This window comes from Panthera uncia, chromosome D2, assembly GCF_023721935.1.
Source record: "Panthera uncia isolate 11264 chromosome D2, Puncia_PCG_1.0, whole genome shotgun sequence".
Taxonomy (NCBI): Eukaryota; Metazoa; Chordata; class Mammalia; order Carnivora; family Felidae; genus Panthera; species Panthera uncia.
In genome coordinates this window covers 83894463-83916584 of record NC_064818.1, presented here as the reverse complement: position 1 = coordinate 83916584, position 22122 = coordinate 83894463, and the positions used below count along the sequence as shown (strand labels likewise).

The window sequence follows — 22122 nt, the reverse complement described above, 5'->3', positions numbered from 1 at the left end:
CGCGACACAGACTCTCTTCCAGCCCACCTTACAGCCAGCCCCATGAGGCCCCCTGGCGCTCAAGGACGCCCTCTGGCGGGAAGGAGCACAAGAAGACGCTTTCAGAGCCGATTTTCATCACCGCCTCAGAGAAATGAGGGGCCTTCCGTCTCCGAGGATGCGGGAAGGCTACGGAGAAGGAACGTGCTGGAGAATTCAGTGTATGGAGGCAGAAATAAAAGCCTGAGCAGGAAAATTAGGACACGGAGTTGAGGACATCTCCCAGAAATCAGAGCCAACGCCAGGCCAGAGGGGAGAACGGGAAACCTGGGGCGCCAGCTCAAAGGCCCAGTGCCGTGCTGACGGGACGTCCGGAAGGAAGACGGTAGGGGAAACAATCACACGAGATTTCCCAAGCCGGTGACTGAGTTTCCAGCTAGAAAAGCTCCTGACCACGTGGTGTGGTGGGTGAACAAATACACCAGGTGCATCACCACCAGGGTACAGGGCACAGGGCACAGGGCTCAGGGCACAGGGCACAGGGCTCAGGGCACAGGGCACAGGGCTCAGGGTGTAGGGTGAAGGCTCAGGGTGCAGGGTGAACCCTGCAGGGCTCAGGGCGCAGAGTGCAGGGTTCAGGGCATGGGGCTCAGGGCACAGGGTGCAGGGCTCAGGGCGCAAGGCTCAGGGCTCAGGGTGCAGGACATAGGGCTCAGGGCACAGGGTTCAGGACACAGGGCTCAGGGTGAAGGCTCAGGGTGCAGGGTGAACCCCACAGGGCTCAGGGCACAGGGTGCAGGGCTCAGGGCTCAGGGTTCAGGGCACAGGGCTTAGAGCTCAGGGCACAGGGCACAGGGTTCAGGGTGCAGGCTCAGGGTGCAGGGTGAACCCCACAGGGCTCAGGGCACAGGGTGCAGGGTTCAGGGCGTGGGGCCCAGGGCTCAGGGCAAAGGGCGCAGGGCATAGGGCTCAGGGTGCAGGGCTCAGGGCTCAGGGCACAGGGTGAACCTTGCAGCTTCAGGGGGCAGCAGGGAGTGAAACGGGGCCACGGGAAGATCAGGAACCAGAATGTTTTCCAACTTCCTCATGCAACGCTGGAAGTTAAATGACAATGCAGAAATACCTTCAAATTCCCAATGGAAGGTTTTTCCAACCTATAATTCCCTTCCCAGTCAGAGCATCAAGTGTGAGGGTAGAATAAAACTTTCATACACACAGGGTCTTACAACATTGATCTCCACCCTCTCTGTTTCCAGGAAGCTATTGGAAAATGTGTTCCTCCAAAATAAGAAATTACGTTGATCAAGAAAGAGGAAGGGGGCGCCTGGGTGGCTCAGTCTGTTAAGTGTCTGACTTCGGCTCAGGTCATGATCTCACGGTTTGTGAGTTTGAGCCCCGCATAGGGCTCTGTGCTGACAGCTCAGAGCCTGGAGCCTGCTTCGGATTCTGTGTCTTCCTCTCTCTCTGCCCCTCCCTCTCTCTCTGCCCCTCCCCTCCACTCATGCTCTGTCTCTCTCTCTCTCTCTCAAAAATAAATAAACATAAATAAAATTTTGGCTTCTTTTTTTTTCCAAAAAAAGAAAAGAGGAAGATGTGGGAGGAATCTAGCCCAGGAGAGAGGAGGGGCTCCCAGGATGATGGCAGAGGAGGGTGGGGCTGGCAGCAGGGGCAGCCGGCAGGCAGAGGGCTCCAGAAGGGGTGTCTCAGAAACCAGGTCAATGGGTGGATCGTTCATTGTTCACCGTGCTCACAGCAGAGGGGCATTTTACTGGAAATCCCGGGGTGAACTAGGAATAGGCACTTAGAAAGCTAATTCTGAGAAAACAAAAGTACGTATAACAAAGGTAATAGAACCAGGGGTCACTGTGGGTCTTTTGTGAGAAACGCTAACACAGCAACAGTCATGCAAATGGTGATTCACTTAAGCCAAGGTAAAGCTCCAAGTGTCCCACGGGACCCTCTCTTATCCCCAAATTACCCCCAGGAGGATGGCCCCATGCTCCCCCCTCCCGACTGTGCTGAGTTGGCTGTGGCAGGGCCCTCCAGGGGTCCGGAGGTCCCGTGGTCACCGCCCGCCCCTTCTCCAGGGCCCCAGCAAGCCCCTGCTGTGGTCACCACCCCCGGCTCTCCCCTGACGCTGCCCACGCCATTGTGAATTGGCCCACAACAGGCGCTGGCCAGGACGATCGAGGCAGAGGCGGGAGCACAGTGGAAACTGAGGTTTCAAGGAGTACACGTTTAAGCATGTTTTTGAGAAGCTGGCACAGACTCCAGAAGAATCGGCTAGAAGCACTGCCCGTAGCTGCCTCCGGGGCATCCACGCTAGGGGTGAGGGACCCACAGGGACCCGCAAGGGACCTGCTAGTTTTGTTACAGGTCCTGAGCTAAGGAGATGGGGCCACTGGCCTGTGCACAGTGAATCCCATGGAGGTGAACAGGGTCCACCTGGAACCGGGCATCAGGTACCGACCGCCCTGCCCCTCCTTCCTTGAGCAGCCTGGGCAGTGGCTTCGTTCCTCTCTGGGGCAGAAGAGGAGCCGAGGGGCCATCCTGTCACGTGAGGAACCCCTCACTGCTCAGAGGTTAGGTATTTTGGCCAGGTCCTCGGTGGCTCAAGGAGGTGCCGACACATGGCTTAGAGTCGTCTGGGGGGTACCCGGAACAGGGGACACTCTGGGAAGGAGGGGGCCCTCCAGGTTGGGAGAGTTCAGGGCCCCCACGTGCACAACATGGCAACGCTGTGTGTGGTTCACAAGTCTGTGCTCACCTCAGGGCCGCGGGTCCGGACAAGGGCCACACCCCATCTGGGAAGCGGTACAGCCTGGGGGCAGTGTCTGGAAATCAGAGCCCCCCGAAGTAGGGAGAGGTGCCCCGGGTGCACAGCTGTGCCGGCTGGAAAGATTGCTGATCCCATGAAGGGGACCCCCAGGGTCCTCCGTGGCATGGGCGGCAAAGCCAGCTGGGTCCTGGCGAAGCCCCTGACAGGTGACCCGGGGCTCGATGTTCGAGCGGTGTTCCCCCAAAAGCACGGAGGAGGTCCAGGTTCCCGGGGGAGGGAGGGGGGTCAGGCACAACCCCTCACAAACCCTGACCATTCTCTTCAACTTCTTAGCTCTGGGTCTCCGACAACATGGAGTCTACGGGTGCCGGCCACGGCCAGCCGGTCCCTGGAGCCATTCGGACGCCCCAGAGGCAGCTGCCAGCATTTGGCCCTTCCGACCGGACGAGACGCGCTTGCTACGGCCCAGACGGAGAGGATGCTTTCCCAGGTAGTGCACAGGCATCGATGCCAGGACGGCCTTGGAGGCCCAGGACCTCCCCCCGGGGGCTTCTGGTCTCACCCCTCTGGATCCAGTGAGCTCCCACGCCCCACATCCCCCCACGCCCAGCAGGCCCCCCGCCCCGCGCCCCGCGCCCCACACCCCGCCAGCAGCCCCCGCCCCGCGACCCCGCAGCACGTACCAGCCTGCGGATCTCCCGCTCACACTCCTTCTTGATGCGGGAGATCTCCTCCTGGTGGAGGTGATACACGCTCCTGATTTCCGCGGCCTTGATCTTGTCGGCCTGGATCACGATGGTCAGCGCCTCCTCCACCTGCCTCTTGGCCCCCTTGAGCTCAGAGATCTCCTGCTGCATTTTGATCTTCTCCACCTCGAACCCCTTCTTGGCCTCCTCCTTGGCCTCAGACAGCAGCACGGTCTTGACCTTGTCGGGGGCGCCGTCGCGGAGCGCGTGCAGCAGCGCCTGCAGCCGCTGGTTCTCGTTGTCCTTGATCTTGATGACCCTGAGCAGCTCGGCCTCGTGCTGCCGCAGCAGCACCTCCCGCACGGCCTGGAGCTCCTTCGTCTTTTCCTCGTGCAGCTTCGTCTTCAGCTCGGTGAGCAGGACGGCGCTCTTGTGCTGCTCGTGCTCCCGCACCTGCCTCAGCTCCTGGTTCTTCTCCCTCTCCACCCTGCTCACCTGAAACACAAGACCGCGGAGGCGTGTTGCTGCGGGGCCCGCCTCTGCCGCCGCGGGCCCCGGGGGCCGGGCGTGGGGACCTCCGGGGTTCTTTCCTGCCGGGCCGGGAGCCGTCTTCCCTTCCAGAATGTCTCCTTGACCTGCGGACTGGAGGCCGAGTCAAGCCTTGCCCGCGGGCGGTGGGACCACGCACCCGTGGGCGTCCGCAGGGGCGGGAGGCTGGAAACACTGCGAGCCTGCAGGGTGAGGTCACAGACACGTGGGCGCACACAGATGTGCTCTGTCGTCTCCCCCGTGGCCAGGCCCAGCCGTGCAGGGGGCCCAGCGGCCGCCTCTCCCGTGAACCACCGGGAAGAGGGCGCGGGAGGCCCCTCGGGCACGACCCTCCAGCCCCATGACAAGGGTGTCACGCTCACCTTCTGTGATGGGGAGGCCCACCTAGGCCGCCGCGCTCTGTCTAGATGACGCGTAACGTCTAGATTTTTGGAATCACTTGGATTTTTTACCGAATCTTTTGTTTTCATCTAGAACTTCACCCTTGGCTCAATGACCACACCGCCCACATGTGGTACGAAGTTGGTGCTCAGAACCTAACATGGGATGAAACAGAGGCTAAGCTGCCCTGGGTCCAGCCTGCCCCTCCCACCCCACCTCCACTCTGCATCCCCATCCACAGCACCTCATGTGGGGCCATGGTCCTTGGCTGCTGTCCCCCCAAGCCATCCGACCCCATCTGACCCTCGACCCTGCCCGGGGGGCCTGCAAATCTTGCCTGCAGTCTCCAGCCCTGCCTCTGCACGCTGACCCCGCCGTTCACGCCCCTGCACAAAAAGTGCCTTATTCATCCCTGTCTCTCGGACAGGGCGTCCCTCCTGCAGGGCAAGTGTCCCCGGACGGCTTGGACCCCCCAGTGCTGGAGGAAATTCCAGCCCGGAGCCCTGTCTGAGCCGTCCAGGCCCCTGACACTGGCACAGGGGACGGAGCGAGCCCCTGGCCAGCTCTCTGGGTTTCCTCCAAAGAATGGGGTGGCTGTTGGAGCTTAGCGCACACGGGTATTTACTCCTTTTCCATCCAACGTGAACTGCCCTTTTTTCCAGTTTAAATTGAACTGAGGACACACGGAAAAGCAGATTTTTGGTAGCGGTTCTCAGTCGTGGGGGCAGGGTGGTGCGATTAGTAATCTGTACTCTCGAGGGCGCCCACTCCGGGGCGGTGTCAGCACACGTGGGAGGCTGCCACGGCCCCCACTGTGCGGTGTGGACGCCGAGGGTCGGGTGCCGGAGGTCCTGCGCCTGGACGTGGTGGAGCCAGAACGGCCTCCTGGACGGAACCAGCAGAGAAAAGGACAAGAATCTGCACTCAGAGCAGGTGCTGGTCGGAGCCGGGAGGGAGGGCGGAGGAGAGAGTACCAGAAACGTCCAGGGTTTAGTGCTGACCACCATCGAAGCCGTCTGGGGGAAAACGGGGCCCTCCCGTCTGGTGCCCGTGACTGCCCCGGGACGGTCTGCCAGCGCCCGAAGGGCCTGCTGAACACCCAGACCCGCACAGAGCGCTCTGCCCCGTGTGCCTCAGAATGCGAGCGGTCGGCTCACAGGGAGCAAACGGGGCCGGGGTCCCTTCAGCGCCTGCGCCCCCGCCACGGCCGCTGCGGAACCGGCCGCTGAAGACAGAGGAACAAGCAGAACGGGGCGCTCCCAGGAGACGCTTCTGCGCCCCGGGACTGTCTGCGGCCTCGCTCGCCTGCGGTTCTGGGCTCCCATCTCCGCCGTCCGCCCCCCGTCTGTCTCCCGCAGCGGGCTTCCTCCGAAGCTCCCTCCATGCGCAGCCTGCGAATTCCTCCCCATTTGGCGTCTGAGTCTCCCCTACTGGAGATGCGGGATGGCGGGGAGGCGCGTGGCCCCGAGCACGCGGGTGGGGGAGAGGTGGCTGACGGAAAGCTGGCGACAGCCTCACGGCAGCCTTGCAGCGGCCACGAGAGCGGGCCACAGCACCGGACACAGTGAGCAAAGTGGCCGGCACCCTGAGCCCCGGGGGCCCTTCGTGACTCAGGCCTTTTTCAGAACACACGACAGCTTTATAGTGCGTTGTTGAGAAGGTTATTCCACCAATGAAGCACGTAGAGATGTTTCCCCGAGATCCACAGCTGTCCCCCGACGGGCCGCAGCCTCCCGGGACCTCATTAGAGTCTGCCTCACGTGGCCACGTGCTGTGGGTGGCTCAGCGGCAGGGCTGGTGGCTGGGGCTCTCGACCAGCAGGGCTGCGGCTTTGCCTTTTCAGAGTCCCGGGGCTGAGCGGTTTCTGCATCTGGGGTGGCTGGTCCCCCCGACGCTACGGGACGCCCGCTGGACCCATTGCTTCAAGGGGCCCAGTTTTCAAGGGACCACGTCGGCCTCAGAAAGGATTTAAACACAGGTGACAATTTCAACCACTGCTGGCCTCACCCTTACTGGCACCCCGAGCACCCCGTGTGCGGCCAGTGAGAGGTGGCCCCGAGCCCTTCGGACGCCCCGTGACCCGGGTTGTCTGCTGTCCACCAGGCCGAGCGTTCCGGGCCCGCGTGCTCACCTCCTGCCCACGACTGTCCTCCAGTCGCCCTGATTTCTTGCGATGGGAAATGGTATTCTAGTCACGGCCAGGGCCCCTGCTCCGGGCTGGTCTCCGTGGCAGGCCTTCCCGGTGGACCCCGTTCACGTGGTAAAACGCCCTGAAGTTCCCACGCGGTTTCAAACTCAAACGCGGGGCTTCTGTCCCAGTTCTTGGCGGCTTCGGCGCCTCCGCTCCCTCGCGCTGAATCTGGTTGCCAAGGAAACCAGGGATGGCGGGAGAACATCCCATGATCACTCCTTCACTTAGTCCGCGGGAGGCGTGCGGTCGGGCGAACACAGTGGCTGCGATGTTCACGCTCTGCCCGCCCGCCGTGATGACGAGAGCGCCTGTTCCCCCACGCTTCCCGCTCCCTCCCAGTCTGTCACGGCCGTGCCGTGCCTGCGTGGTCGGTTCCGTGACCGTGACGGTCCCGCCCTGCTCTCTGGGCTCTGCGTCTTTTCCTTGAGGAATCCCAGGGTGTCTCCTCATTTTCCCACTGCTCTGCCCCGACAAGACCCGCCAGCCACGGAGCACACGTGGCCTCTCCATCCTCAAGTTTAATTCAGAGAGAAACTGTTCAGTGCTGCCCGAAGTCCTCGAAGAAACCTTGGGGCTGGGGGTGGGGGTGGACACTGACGAGACCTCCGCGTCCCACACGGGGCCGAGCCAGCCTTTCCCAGAGGTGGGGGTGCCGGCACAGGAGGACCCCGCCCGGCCTGCCATCCCGGTGGCTCGGACCTGCCCCGGAAACAGAGGGCGCACGCCGCCTGCAGGCGTGCCGTTGCCTCGCTGGTGGGCGCGACCGTCTCCCCTCCTGGGTCAAGACCGGCTTCACGCTCAGGCCGGACCTCAGCCCCACGAGGATGGCCCACTCGTGGCCTGTGACCAGCACGGGCCCGGCAGAGAGCAGGTGCTCACAGGACGGGCGCTCCCCTGAAGGGTCGGTATGGAGCCGGCCGGGCGTCGGGACACAGTCTCCCAACAACCTCCTGAGCAGAATGGAGGTGCGCCTAGAGTCTTAGCTGGAGAAGCGTAGGCAGGCGACCAAGGTGTGTGTTAGGAGCAGAGTTCGTGTGACTGGCTTAAACCGCAGAGAAAAGGCACGGCTCCAATACGCAGCAGCACGGCCTCGGGCCGGCAGGTGGGGTCCTGCGCTCAGGCCACCGTGCTGGGCAGGCCCCACGGGCACCGGCCACGCCGCCAACAGTCCTCCGTCTCCTGACAGGGGCTTTGGGATCCTGCTCCACACCCATTTACGGGTGGAAGCTGCTGTAATCCTTTCTGATGCCATGAATGTTCGTGGCTCTCAAATACTGCTTAACGAATTTGCTCAGAGGTTGACGGAATTTAAGTTAAATGGATAAACACTCCCACTGGGACGCTGCCTCGTTGCTTGTGGGCCACGTGGAAAGGACTTTTTTGTCTACGGTCTTATTTCCAGGAAATAGTCTGCGGTTCCCTCAGATATGGGGTGCTGAGGACTCGGCCATCTGCATGAGGACCCACAGGGGAGCAGGGCCCGCCTCACATGCGCCACGGCTACACGGCCCACTTCCTGGCTGGTGCACCGTCAGGCCTTGCTTTGAATGACTGAATGCACCCCCTTAGGTTCCACGCAGGTTGCCTGTGGCCTTTCCCCATGTTAGGCCAGTTTCCGGAACATTCTGTCTTAGTCTTTGTTCTTTCAAGCTATTAGCTTTATGAAGAAGGCACTTTTTCTCTGGCTCGTTATTTTGTTCCTACCATGTTTTTGTCTCCAGAGTCCCATGTGGCTCTATTTCCAGTGAGATTTACGTCCAAGTCTCGCCTGACGAGGAGAAGTCTGAAGCTTCCCTGCAGCCCCTCGGGCACCGTGGCAGGGACTTGGTTCCCAGGTCTGTAGCAGCGAATGACTGTCTCCCACAGGAGGTGTGGACACAATCAGGATTTGGGGATTTGGCAGTTAAGTCCCTGCCGTCGACTCCCACACCTTCCATGGACAGAGCTGATGCCGCCACTCCCTGTGGACCCAGCCCCGCGCCGTGGGCTGCCTCTGCTCCAGCCTCCTGCCCTCATTCCGTGCCCTTCCCTGCCTGGCCTCCTGCTATGTCCCCTCCTCATCACAAACGGGCAGGACACTTGGTATTTCTAGACTCCCCCCACCTCACTGGGTTTGGAAAGACTGCAACCTTCACTGCTTTAGTGTAACAAACACACTGACCTTGTGACCAGGACACTGCACACGCCGAGTCTGAGGCTAAGTTCATGGTCTCCTGGTAGGTCCTGATCTGCTTCAGGACCCCTCCGCTCTCCCAGGTGTCCCGGTCCAGACAATATGGCCACCTGCGCGGCCACCGTGGCCTGAACTCTGGACTGCCTTTCCTGCCGCTGCACCAGGTGAGCCCTGCCCAGAGCGAGACACCCTCAGACCCACCTTTACTGGTCATTCTGGTCTCTGTCTAAAACCACCTCTTCTGAGAGGCCCTCCCCGATTTCCAGGTGGGGTGACTGCACCCCAGGTACCTGCCAGCCTGGCTTCCTCTGGCCCGGCCGCCTTCCTGTTCCTTGGTGTCTCCCTCACTGGGACACGGCGGCTCCCGTGAGGCCTTCCCTTTGAGCTCCTCTCCCTGCAGAGCTGGCTCCCTCCTTCCAGAAGGTTCTTCACCAGAGATGGTCCCGCTTCAATCTCCTGACAGAGGGCGGGCAGGAGGACAGTCCTGCTTCCATTGGAGTCATTTTATTCTTTACTGTCAAGTCTCCATTCACACAAGCATCCTTCGGTGACAAATTAACCGCTGGCTCGAGACCCAGAGTGCTCTGCTCTGGCGGCGACGTTCACTGGCATCTTTCCAGGCTTCCCAGCGACTTTCTCCACCCTGACAGCTGCAATCTGCAAAACGAGGTGTTTCTCCTCCAGAATTTTGCTGCGCTGGGAACTCCTGGTGAGGGGTGGGCGCTGTGCGCAGGTGGGGTCAGTGCCTCCACGGCCTCTGTGAGACTCCCGTCGTCCAGGCAGGCTTGCGGAAGAGGACAGGGTCCTGTGGCCGTCCCCGGACTTCCACCGTGAGTCCAGAATCAAGCCCCCCTCCCCGGGTGCTTCCAGAACATCTGGAACATGCCGAAAACCAGACAGAAGGTGCCAGTCCCGCCTTCTGGGTCTGGTTGTGCAAATCTGTCCCGTGGGTGCACCAGGGACACTAACTGTGGCACGTGTAAAGATTTCAGGATTGATGAGGACGAGGCTATTGACGGTTGTGATCACCGGACTGTGTTTTCCATCCCCCACTTCACGACGACCGAGGTACGTGGTTCGCGGCCCACACGCAGCGTTTTTGCAGCGAGGCTCCTCTCGATGGGCTGAGCGGACAGACCGGCCGGAGGCACCTTCTCAGGATCCGAAGGGATCCTGAGTTACTGAACTGGCTGCCGGGGGAGACGGGGGAGCGCAGGCGGGAACTGGAAAGACGCGTGAGGAATGTGTCACCCACCGGACCTGCGTGGGGCGGGGCAGGTGTGGGCGCCCACGCGATCCCTGGAAACGTGCACGCGGCCGGACCCAGCAAACCCACCTGCGAGAGCTTATTCTGCAAGTACCCTCACACGTGCACACAGCGTGCTCCCTGCACGGCACCCCGTCAGCCGAAAATCAGAAGCAGCCAGGATGTGTGGGCCAAACATCGGGCAGAGGATTGCGAAGGGGTGCTGGAGCCGCTCCGGAGCCGCACGCGGGATCCCCGGGAGCCTGTGTGCGGTGAAGAGAGAGGACCCGGGGGCGACACTCTGCTGTCGTCTCTGCGTTAGAAAGGGGCCCCGGACGTGCGGCGAGGAGCCTGTAACACGAGGCCTCCGGAGCGGGCACCGGGGCCGTTTCGTCCGTTCCTTCTGAATCTTGTACCAAGAGGCATGTCATCTTTCCAAAACACAAATGGTGGCAGGGCCCCAGCCCCAGGGCCCTTGCCCGGCAGCGAGAGGGCGTGATCTCCGACCCCGCCGGCCTGGGGCGCTGACAAGCGAGGAGGCGGCCCCCTCCCGCTCCCCTGGGCTGTGGGGATGGGTGGGTTTTGGTAAAACCGCACAGGAAGACAATGCCGTGGCAACGGGCACAGAGTCGGCACACGAGGCAAGTACCGCTCGGCGATTTCCGCGTGGTGCTTCTGAGCATTGGACGAGGAGCACTTTCACCCAGTGAGACGAGGGCCTTGCTGTCCGCGTCCCGTTGGACAACCCGTGAGCGGTGTCTGAGGCGGGGTCCTGGGCCTCCAGACGTCTGCACCTTGACCCTGACTCCACCCACGCCGTGCGCCCGCGCCTCTCGGTGCCGCCCCTGCTGACCTGGCGACTGCCTGACCCCGAGCAGTGCTGACGTCGATGCCGCCGGGCTCCCCCGTGGGCTCCGACTCTCCTGTGGGCCCACAGAGGACGCCTCGCCATGGGAGCGGCCACGTGGTCGCTGTGACCGCAGCCGATGGCATCGGAGCGGCAAGCTCATCCTGAGCCCCTCGAGCTGTCCCTCCCTGGCACCGAAGGTGCTGCTACTGTCCCCTTGGTGCGGAGCAGGGACCTGAGGCAGAGGGTAAGCGCCCGGCGTGGGCCACACGCTCTTCCTGTAAAGAGTCTGGCGGGAAGTCACGGAGGCTTCGTGGCTCAGCCAGCAGACAGCACGTAGACGGGCAGCACGGCCGAGTCCTAATACCAGTCTGTTGGACACTGAATCTAATTTCGTGTCATTACCACATGGCACGGAATAGTACAGCGTTCATGATTTAACCTGCGTGGGTAACCCAGGCGTTAGGCAACTGGGCCCAAGCACCTGATCCCCTCTCCCACCCGCCTCCCGCAAGAACCGTCCCCCTCCAGACCCGCCTCTCTCCAAATCCTTTCTTCTCAACCTCCCCGGTTGGGGAGAGGGCAGAGGGCAGACTTATGGCAGAGAGGGGGGCGGTGGGCCAGTGGGATGCCCACCACCCAGGCTTGGCCTGGCACTGAGCTGCCCTGTGACCAGCCCCCCGCACTCCTCCCAGAGGCCCCGGCCCCAGCCTTCCCTATGGGCCTCAAGGACCCCAAGTGCTGATGTCCGGTGGGGCCATCTCGCGCCTGCCCACTGTGGTCTCTGGGCCCCACCACCCCTGCGGGCCCGCCCCCGCGTTTCCGACCGCACGTGGAAACAGCAAGCCCGGCCTGTCTCCTTCATCCACACGCCAGGCCTGCTATATGTGGGCTCAGTTCCACGGTGACCACTTCAGGGGGAAGGGACATTTCCCAGGATGCTGCCACAGGCTGAGGTCCCTCTGGCGGCCCCGGCACCCACCCGGCACGGTCCCCTCACTCACCCCAGCCCGCCCCCTGCCCCGCTCTTCTCCAGAGCTGTCTGTGCACCCCAGCTGCCCGGAGAGAGCTGGCGGGCACTTGGGCAGAGACCCTACCGTGCCCGGCTCCGGGCAGACCCCGGGGCCCAGGAGGGTGTGGAGAAGTGAGAGGGGCAGGGCGTGGGGGGCCCACCTTGCTCTTCTCCTGCTGCAGCTCAATCTGGATGTCGGTGAGCTTGGCCCGAAGCTCCTCGTTGGCAGCCTGCAGCGCAGCGAAGGCCTCCGCCTTGTCCGCCTTGCCTCGGCCGCCCGTGCCCTTCTTGGACATGGTGAGGGTGGCCCACGGGGGGCCCGGGGAGGGCCGCTCGTCTAGGCTGGTCTGTCCGCACCACGCTGGGCAGGTAGCGCCTCGCCGTGGACCTGCTACATTTTCTCCGTCACCTGCAGGGAGAGCACACCTGGTGAGCGGGCTGGCGTCCCGCGACCGTGATGGGAGCCCCGAGACCCTGGCGGGAGGCGGGCGACCCTGGTGGGAACCGCGAGACCCTGGCGGGAGCCTCAATACACTGGTGGGAGCCGGGCCGCGGGGGGTGGGACAAGGCTGGCATCTTGTGCCCTGAGGAAGCCATCCCGACCGCACCCAGGGTCCCCAGCCGCAGACCACAGAGGCCCTCGGCCCTGCACTCAGCAGCTCTGCTGGGGACCCCACAAGTAAAGCCCTTCTCAGCGACTGGCACGAACGGGGAGCTGGAGAGGAGTTCTTTCCCTGCCCCTTTGGAAGAAGAGGCTGGGCACCCAACTTTAAGGCCCGAATGTCATACCTGGGTGGGTGGCATCCTGGTGGCGATGGTGGGTGTGAACCAGGAGCTTCTCAGACAGAGGCGTAGAGGCGGGGACCCCCAGACCCCCCAAGGGGCCCAAGAACTCCGCCCCGGAGGACGTGCACTCTCACCCTGAGCCAACTTAGGGGGTGAACGCACACCCTCATCCAGCCCACGGAGCAAGGGCACTGCCCTGGGCCGCCCACCCACCACCACCCCGCGGGCCTGCGGCTGCGTTTCCTCGGTGCCCTGGCGCCAAGTGCGGGAAGCAGGCCCATCAACCAACCGCACAGACGGTACGGGCCTGGGCTCAACAGCAGGAGGCACGGCTGGAGTCCTGCTCCACACTTACTACCCGGGAAGCCCCCTGCACAAAGTGGGGACAAGAATGTCCCTGGCCCCCGAGGCCTCCTTCCTGCACTATAGACACCAGAACAGTTGTCCAAACAAGTGACCTGGGCCAGAGACGCCCTGTGCCCACCACCCGCTCCAGCTGACAGGCTGGGACAGTCCTTCCCAAACCTGGGATATGACGTCAAAGTTCAGCTTTCACAGCGGGGGCCTGGGCGCAGGCTGGGTTATCGGCACTTCCAGGGAAAGGCTCTCCAGACGTGTCCCCACGGCCTTTGTCCTCCCTCCCGGCTCGGTCCCTGAGGCCCCGAGACACAGAATGAGTACAAAGCCCCAGAGGTGCAGGGGGCCCGGGCGGCACAACGGTGAGAGGTGGCCGCTAGGAGGCGGGGGCCGGTGAGGGAAGGGGCTCAGAGTGGGCCTGGGTGCAGAGCCAGAAGAGGGACTCAGGAGGGCAGCAGCCTCCCGAGGAAGGAGAGAAAAGGGCCGGCCGAGAGTTTAAAGGTGTTTTGCCGTGTCTCAGAAGAGATGTCAGCAGGCACGTGGTCCCCCCGCCCTAGCCCGGTGGCTGGCCCACGTCTCCCTGCCCACAGCCGCCTGTCACGTGAAGAGCTTGTTTAGGGGAGGGGAGGGGAGGAGCTGAGGCCAGGCTCTCGATTTGGGGTGTGTTTTCTAAGTCACCCCTGGGCACCGCTTTGCAGATTTTCCAGCTCCGTGTGCGAGGGTCTTCTGCCGGCTTGTGGTGACCTTTCCCACTCTCCCCCCACCCCGCCCCCCGAGTCTTCAGAGCTGGCGCTGAGACCCGTGGGCTCCTGCTGTGGCTGGTTAGGGCAGGCCTGCACCCCATCCGCGCACCGCCCCTCCGCTGCTGCCACTGCGGTGGTCAGGGGCATCCCGACAGCTGCAGGTGCCTGAGGCTCGGGCACCAGGGCGTGTGGAGAGAAGGAGGATAAAAAGTAGCCAACAGAACAGCTGTCTTCCGCCGGCTCTGCTCTGGGAAACAGACGGAGCCGCTTTACAGGGTCCCGGGGGCTCTGACCTGTGTGGCTTCATTTGTGGGTGGGGTCAGCGATGTGGTGTGGCGGGGCTCCATTTGGGTGAGGGAACGTGTAGGAAGTTAAAAGTCTCATCCAAACTGGAGGAAAAGCCCCCCAGTTCCTGCTTTGGTCGCCAAAAGCACTTGGGGGGCCAGGGGGCCTCAAGAAGGAATTCACACCGGGTTTGGGTGGAAATCACACCTCCAGGCACCCGCCAGCTGCCAACAGGGCCCCTGAAGGCGCATGTGAGGCACCTGCTGTGCCCACACCGGCCCCACTGGTTAGACCAGTTAGACCGTGCTAGTTCTTGGCCAAGAAGCCTTGCAGCTCACACCCTGAGGGCTCAGGCAGAAAAGCAAACCAGGACAAGGGCTGGGGTACACAAACAAAAGCAGGGACCTGGAGGAGGGCTGGGGTTGCCCCCGCTCTGGCCATCCCTGGCAGGAAACCACCACAAGGAAAGCTGGGTGGGGGCACCTGACGGCCCACGGGGGGCGGTGTCGGGGGAGGCTCCATCTGTTCACGGAGGCCGAGTCCACGGGTCCTGGCAGGACCCCAGGCCCAGGAGCTGCCTTGACCCCAAAACCCATCACGCTTGAGAAAATGACAGAAAAAGGACTCTGCTCTTCACACACCCAGTGACAGCATTCTGCCTGCCTCGGTGACACGTCCTGGACGCCTCACCTGGGGTGCAATGCTGGTCCCGGGCGCCTGCTGAAGCTCTTAAACGCCCTGGCCCGGGGACATCCTTTGGGACCCGCTGGCCTGGTGCTTTGGGCCAAGGGCTTGGTGTCTTCAGCCCACGGTCCTCTGCGAGCAGAGCCCCTGCGTCCCGGGACCAGTGTCAGCGTGTCCCCCAGACCCGGGCCTCCTGACCACCCTCCCTACATTCTCTCCAGGCTGTTCTCTGCAGTGACTCCCACGCCACCATTTCAAGACACAGCCTGGCCCTGTAGGCAGAGAGGGTCGAGGGGTCTGGAAAGACAGACAGATGCAGCTTTCCGGACACGGGAAAAGTCATTTCACGGGTGCCTGGGTGGCTCACTCAGTTACGCATCTGACTCTTGATTTCAGCTCAGGTCTTGATCTCAGCGTTCTGAGTTCAAGCCCCACATCGGGCTCCACGCTGGGCATGAAGCCTGCTTGAAAAAAAAAAAAAAGAAGAAGAAGAGGAAGAAAAGTCATCTCAGGCCCCGGCCGCCTTGGGAAAGCAGGAAGAAGGACGAGCAGCCGCCATCAGGCAGGAGGCAACCTAATCACACGAGGGACGGCTCATCGGAGGCGCGACCCCCAGAGCCGGTTTGGAGGTGAAGTCTGGCCGGACGCGCCCTCCGGGGCGACCTCTGCAGGATCTCAACCCCCCTGGGCACCCAGGTCCTGGCGGAGCTGCCCCAGGCCGGCCTCGTGACCCCGGCCCGGACTCCGTCGCCTCCGGACTTTTGCCACCGTGCCGTGCCGTGCCGTGCCGGAGCCCCTGCGCGCAAGCCCCTCGGTGAGCGTTAGCCCCTCGGGTGAACCCTTCCCCGGGTTTGCTGTTCGGGGAGGAGACGCTGCTTTGGGAAGGATCCAGCGTTCTTGTCACTTGCTGCAAACAAAACCCTTCCTCCTCCCGTTCTCTGGCCTGGTTGTGTCTTTTGTGTCCTCGACGCCCCAAGAGGGACCCCAGTCTCGGGTGACAGCCCTGGCCTCCCCCTCACCTGGTCAAGACGCTGCATGTCTCCCCGCTGCCTGCCCCAGATTCCAGTGAACCCCAATCTCCTGGACAATTTGCCAAGGCTGCCTTCCACCCCAACAATTCTTTACTCAACGTTCTCTCTAAACGGGTTCATTGTTTGTTACGTGTTTTACCATGAAACTGCGCAGGCCTTTCCTGGATAGACAGCCAGCGTCACCAGGTGTCTAAAGAGGGAGACGCCCCGCGCGCGGGTTCCAGACAGACACCTGCCCCACAGCCCTGAGGCGGCACGGGCCCCTCCCCTCCCTGCCCCGCGCCCTCCGCCCACCATGCCTTTTGCTCTGTTTGGAACACGCTCCCACACAGCTCAACACAGACTGATTGCTCTGGCCTGGGCTCAGGGCTCCTGCCCGCCGCCCCCCAGCCCCTGGGGGCTGAACTGCTCCTCTCGGTACTGGCCACCCTGCTCCGACAGTTTTGATGCAGCCAGGGGTCTCGAGCCCTCCCTGACATCTCCCCAAAGGCAGCGTGAGTAGCTTTCTCCGACACCAATCTGGGGACAAATGTGATAAACGTGTTGACTTTATTATTTGTGGAAACGAGTGGAAACAGAAGAAACACCCCCCCCCCCCCCCCCCGGGTCCTCCGAGGGCACCTGGCGGGCCTTGTTCACGCACACCCCAGGCAGGGATTTCGGACGGGCTCCTCCTTCCAGCCCAGGCTGCACCCTCCTCCGGGAGCACTTGATGAGATCACTGCCGAGGGGAAGGAGAGGGGTTTTCACGCCTTACCCCAAGTCCTACTTGTGCTGATGATATCAGCTTGAAGCTTGCACGGGATAAGGGCTTGGTGGAAGGAAGCATCTGGCCCCCGAGACACCCACCATCTATGTTGGGGGACAGGCTCCTGCAGGGGACGGACAAGTGGCACCGAGGGTGTCCAGGGTCCCCTGTTCTGTCTTATGTGCTTCTGTATGCCCCGTGGCTTTGCCCCCCGCGCCCACACCCAGTAAAGCCTTGGCTGTAACCATTGTGTCCAGGTCATGGATCCCACATGTTTCCTGTCACCCTGGCAGACAGAAGAGGTGGCTGGAGGGGGACACCAGGCCTTGGGAGGCCCCTGAGCTTTGCTGGATGCTTTCGCCCTAGTGCTCACCCCTGCCTGGGAGAATTACTGGCCTCTGCAAGTGGGGGCTGGGGGTGGAGGGTTTGGTCAGAGCAGGCTGCACCAGCCCCCCACCCACCAGGTCATGGGTGGGTGGGAGTGTCGTCTCCACGGGCCCACGGTCAACACTGCTTGAACCACAGATGTGAACAACCCTGATGGTCAGGCCTCGGGCCTCCTGTCGGCAGAGCTCAGTCACCAGGTCAGCGTGCAGGTGGGGGGCAGGGGTGTGGAGGGACCCAGCAGCGACAGCTCAAGGGGGAGCCAGCTCCCTAAAATGCACAACACTGGGCATTTCAAATATTTTCTGGATTGAATTTGCGCCTCCCCCCCCAATAAGTGTCACCAACCTGCTCGGGAGACCCAGGTGTGTGGGAGGAAGGGGGGGGCAGGGTCACGTCCAAGCCTCAGGCTCACGCACCGACCCGATGCCCACTGCCTCCAGCCATGTGGGTCACACTTTTTCAGGAAGTCGCTACACGAGTAGATTAATAGTGCAGTCCGCCCACCTTTGTTTCGGGGTCAGGAGCTCCCTCTGCTCGCGCTGTCAGCGGTTTTATGTTCAGAGGGTTTAGAAGGAGTCAAAGCTCTACAGTCGATGAACGCGCTTGCCCCGACCGCCAACCGGAGCCGCTAACCAGGAAGCGGGTAGGTCAGCGCCGCTCCCCAGCAGGTCCCTGCTGGCCTCCAGGGTTTCTCCCCCGCGGAGCCCAGGCTCCTGTCCTCACTGCACCGTGTAGGGAGAGGGTCCCTGATGGCAGTAAAACCGCCTGCCCGCGAACCGCTCAGGGCAAGGCCCCATGTAATTTGCAAGTGTCCTGGGTCGTAAAGGGGTTTCGACCTTGTAAAGTTGATAGTATCTGACCCAGATCCTTTCCAGGTTAAAGATTTCATCTACGGAGAAGAAAGGATAATCTGATGTTTCTAAGCCTTATTTCCATGGAAATCCAAGGCAGGCAACAGGGTGGGGGGGGGGGTCGGAGACACTTGTCAAATCCACAGGGACCCTCCGAGTACAGCCTGTGGCTCCCTGTTGGCAGTCGGACAAGGGCCCGTGCCGGGCAGTGCATCTGGGAGGAGAGTGGGCAGAGGCCGAGGCCACGCCGTCAGGCATACGTGGGGTGTCGGTGGGGGGGGCCCTCTCCAGGCAGGACCCTCACGGGGAGCCTGGCAAAAGGCGGGCCATCACTCCACACCCCTCTCCCATCAAAACCCACTTGTTCTGGCAAAGAGACACCCAGGGCGCAGTCAACCGGCCGCAGGCACGTCCGGGAGCAAGTGCTGACACAAGAACCGGGTCCACGCCTGCGGACGGGGAGGCAGTCGCGTCGGTGGGGCAGGAGAGCGACTGGAGCGGGGGTGGGGACAGGCCTCGGGAGGAGGGGAGCAGCACTCGGGGCCTGGGTGCCGGCGGGGAAGAAGCCGGCCCCCTGTCGGCACCGACCCTGGGACGGCGGACACACAGGCACGCCGGGGTCTTTCCCACCGACGACCACGGGGCTGCACAAGACCACGCTGTCGGGACACAGAGGCTGAGGCCTCCGCTCCATCCGGAAGTGCGTCTTCTAGAAGCCAGGGGCAGAGGTCAGGAGTCCAAGCGTGCCACGTGAGGTCACGGGGTGGGAGCTTCCCTGACGGCAAGGGCAGGAGCAGACCGCCCCCAGGTGACAACGGCACGGCCCCAGGACACTGACCCCGAAGTGTGTGCACAGGACTCCTGGTGCCGCCCGGGGAGCCTGCGCCCGCCTTTGCCCTCCTCACCCGACAACCACGAACCTGCCTTCCGCCTCTGTTTTGCACGTCAAGAATGTGACAGAAACGCAAGCGTGCGGCAGGGGGCCTTGCGGGGACCCACCGCGTGCAGCCCTGGCTCCCTGTGTTTATTACCGCGGTGCGGTGTTCCCGGCGCGGACCCGCCGTGGCGGGTGTAACGGCTCACCCACCGCAGGACGTCCGGGCGGTCGCGGGGTGGCCGCCGCTAACATCGCTGCTGTACAGGTGCACCTGCGGGTGACTGAGGAACAGTCTTCGTTCCTCCGATATAAACGCTCGCCAGCGCCGTTTCTGGGCCGCGCGGTGGCTGAGCGATGAGGTGTCGGAGAAGCCGCCACGCCGCGCTCCGCAGGGGCCGCACCACCGTCCCTCCCCGCCCCCAGCGCGTGCGGGACGCGGCTCCCCTGCTTCCTCGCCCGCATTCGGTGCCACTGTATTCGATTTCAGCATTTTGCCAGGCACGACCTCACCGTGGTTTTCCTTTGCTTTTCCTAATCGTGACTGACACCTGTCCGTGCTCGTCTGCCGTCTGCGCGTCCCCCTCAGTGAAGTGCTACCAGGCTGTTCTCCTGGCCCTTCGGCGAAGGCGGCAGGCTCCTCCAGGCCCGTCCGCCCTCGCCACTGTCTTCCTGGTCCCCGGGTCCCTAGTGGACCTCCTTCTTCACCTTCTTCTTATGTTTGTTCTAGATCCAATATCCAGACTGCTTCATCGTACTGATGGGAGGGCTAGGAGAAACTGGGTTTACCCTGCCTTCTTGGAGGCGGAAGGCTTTCTCCATCAAAGGAAAAATCTTACGCTTGTATTTGCCTTCATATAATGATAATGATTATCATAATAATAACAATATAAGTGGTTATAATTTAAGCCACAAGCGTGACTTAAAATTTGCCAGCTCACCTCCCAGGATAGAGGACGCAGATGTTACAGGAGATGATTGTGGGAGCCGACCACCTGTTTGAGGAAACTGTCCTCACCTGCAGCGCTGCCTCTGGGCCTGGCTCCCCCGAGAAACCTGGGCCAGGGGACCCCCCCCCCCCGTTGGCAGATGGCATCTGGTCCCACCACACTGGCTTCTTGCATTCATCACCCCAGATACAGGAAGAGTTTAAGTGAAACACTGAAATCTTTTCTTTGTCCTCATGGACAGCTTCTGTGGCTCTCAAACCAGGTAGCCACTGAGCTGCAGCGTGGGGTTGAAAGCACGGCGTCTGGGGTGCCCTTCCGTGTGTGTGTTAGTGCCCGAGCCGTCGGAGGACGGCGGCTGTGGTCTGGGGTCGCCGCTCAGCTCGGGACCCCTCGGGAGGCCTCGGCTGAGGATGGGACCCAGCTCCCGAGCCCCCAGCCCGAGCTGGAGGCCAAGAGCAAAACGGCCTGAAACAAGGCAGTCACTACGTCGGAGGAGCAGCCCCGGAAACCAACCCGAGAGTCAGGCTCCTTCTCGCGGTCCTGGCACAGATGAACAGGAAACAGTTGATCGAAACAAGTAATGTGAAGGATGATCTTCAGGTAGGTGAGAAGGCAGACTGACAGACGGATGGACAAAAGCAGCCTCCCCCACTCTCCTTCCCGGAGCATCCAGCCGGAGTTCCGGTGAGCTTTCCCAGGCCTCCTGGGAGTTGACCTGAGGTCTGGAGGGGGGTTTACCTATTTCAAAAGGGTTTGCGTTTCATTGCCTCAAGCAGACATCAGGCCTGGCCCTTAGCACGGGGCCTCAGTGAGGCCTGCTGCGCCCCGCCTCCCGGGTCCCCTGGTGTCAGGAAAGCGTCACAGGGCCCACTGAGACTCCTCAGCTCACGAGGACCACATATCCAAACAGAAGGCCTCGCTGATCCCACGACTAGTCCTACACTGTGCGTGAACAACAGCGCGGCTCATCAGGGGCCAGGGCCCTCCAAGGGCATTAAGGAAAGACAGGGACTGAGTCAGGACAGACAGCGGTCCAGCACCAGGCCCGCAGCTCAGAAGCGGGGCAGCACGCGTGTGCGACCCGGGACAGCACCGCACGCGGGGACAGACCTGAGCGCGGCCGGGGCCCAACGCCCAAGGACAGCGGCTGCACGGCCTCCCTGCCCCGTCGCTCTTGGGGAATTTAACGGTGGCAGGACAAGGTCAGGGCCAGCGACCCCGTCTCCGCCAGGAGGGGAGTTCAGGAAACACTGTGTTCACAGAACCCACCTCACAGCGAGGGTTTTGCAAATATAATTTAGGGGGAAATGCTGTAATGGTTGGAATGAGTGTTGGTGTGCAGCAGAGACAGAGCAGATTGTCTAAGAACAGTCAGCCTATAGTTTTAATTGTGTGTGTGTGCGGGGGTCTGATGGAGCCCAGGAATGGGAAGGACGAGGTGACCCTGACCCCACACCGGGAGGCAGCCGTGTCCACACAGGCACACAGCACAGACCCGCCCCGCATCGACAGGGGTCTGACTCCCAAAATAGCTCTTCTGGGAAAAAGGAAAGTGCTCAGGACAGCGTCTAGAAACACCTACTTCCTGACCTCTCTCCTCGGGGGACAGTTGCTGGGGATGCACGAGCCCCCACGTTCCCGACGCAGACAGCAGACCACGTAGCAAACGGCCCAGAGGCACGAGCAGCTGCGGGTGTGTGGCCAGAGCTCAGCAAGTGCTGCTGCCCTTGTAACGGGACCTGCATTTTACCCAGAAGGTCCCGGAACCTACTACCGACGCGGCTCGCGTTTAAGCTTGATTTTGTCTGTCCCGATTAGCCAGTATGTATTGTGTATTTGTCCATCACAAACATACCTACAGTGATGAAGTTCCTTTATTAGTGAGGTTTTGTAGACAATTTACGTGGTTACCATAAATCTGAAATTTTCAGCTCCCTGCCATTTTACCCATGGAAATAATTTGTTTCAGGATGTTTTTTTGAATACAAGATGTCTTAGAAAGCGGACTATTTCATCCCAGCAGAAGAACTGTGTTAATTGAGGAAAGAGGGTCCGCGGTCAGGTTGTGAACACCCAGGGAGCACTCCGCCAGGAGAGCAAATGCTTGGTCCCCCGATATTGGCCGCATCCTAGTCCTGGAACCTGTGAACGTGTTTCTTTATGCGACAAGGGGGAGGCCGAGACCCCGGGAAGGGGTCTGTGGTCCAATCCAGGCCCACGGGACCCCAGGGGCGCCGCCTGAGAAAAACGTGGGCCGAGCCGCTGGCCTGGACGCGGGAGAAGACACCGCAAGCCAGGGGCGGGGGGCCTGCAGGTCCTAAGCACGAGGAAATCGAGCCTGTACTCGATAATGAGCAAGATAATGAGCGCCACTAACGAGCGAGTGAGCAAGGACACGGGCCCCAGAGCCTCCAGACAGGAGAGCCGCCTGCCACGCTCCAGCTCAGCCCCCCCCCAGACATCGGGCTGAAGAACCACGACGTAGCGGGTCCGTGCTGCTTTAAGCTCCTAGGTTTGTGGCAATTCGCGCTGGCAGCCACAGAAGGTTAATACAGAGACTGGTGCCCGAGGTGGGGCTGGAGC

General features: G+C 62.0%; 1 protein-coding gene across 1 annotated transcript in view; it reads right to left on the bottom strand.

Moving 5' to 3' along the window:
- JAKMIP3 (Janus kinase and microtubule interacting protein 3) overlaps window positions 1–22122 on the bottom strand; it is a 109277-nt gene that overhangs the window by 51637 nt on the left and 35518 nt on the right. Inside the window, 2 exon segments of the mRNA XM_049645905.1 lie at window positions 3442–3939; window positions 12005–12252. Coding sequence (XP_049501862.1) covers window positions 3442–3939; window positions 12005–12139 — 633 coding nt within the window. The 5' untranslated portion in view covers window positions 12140–12252.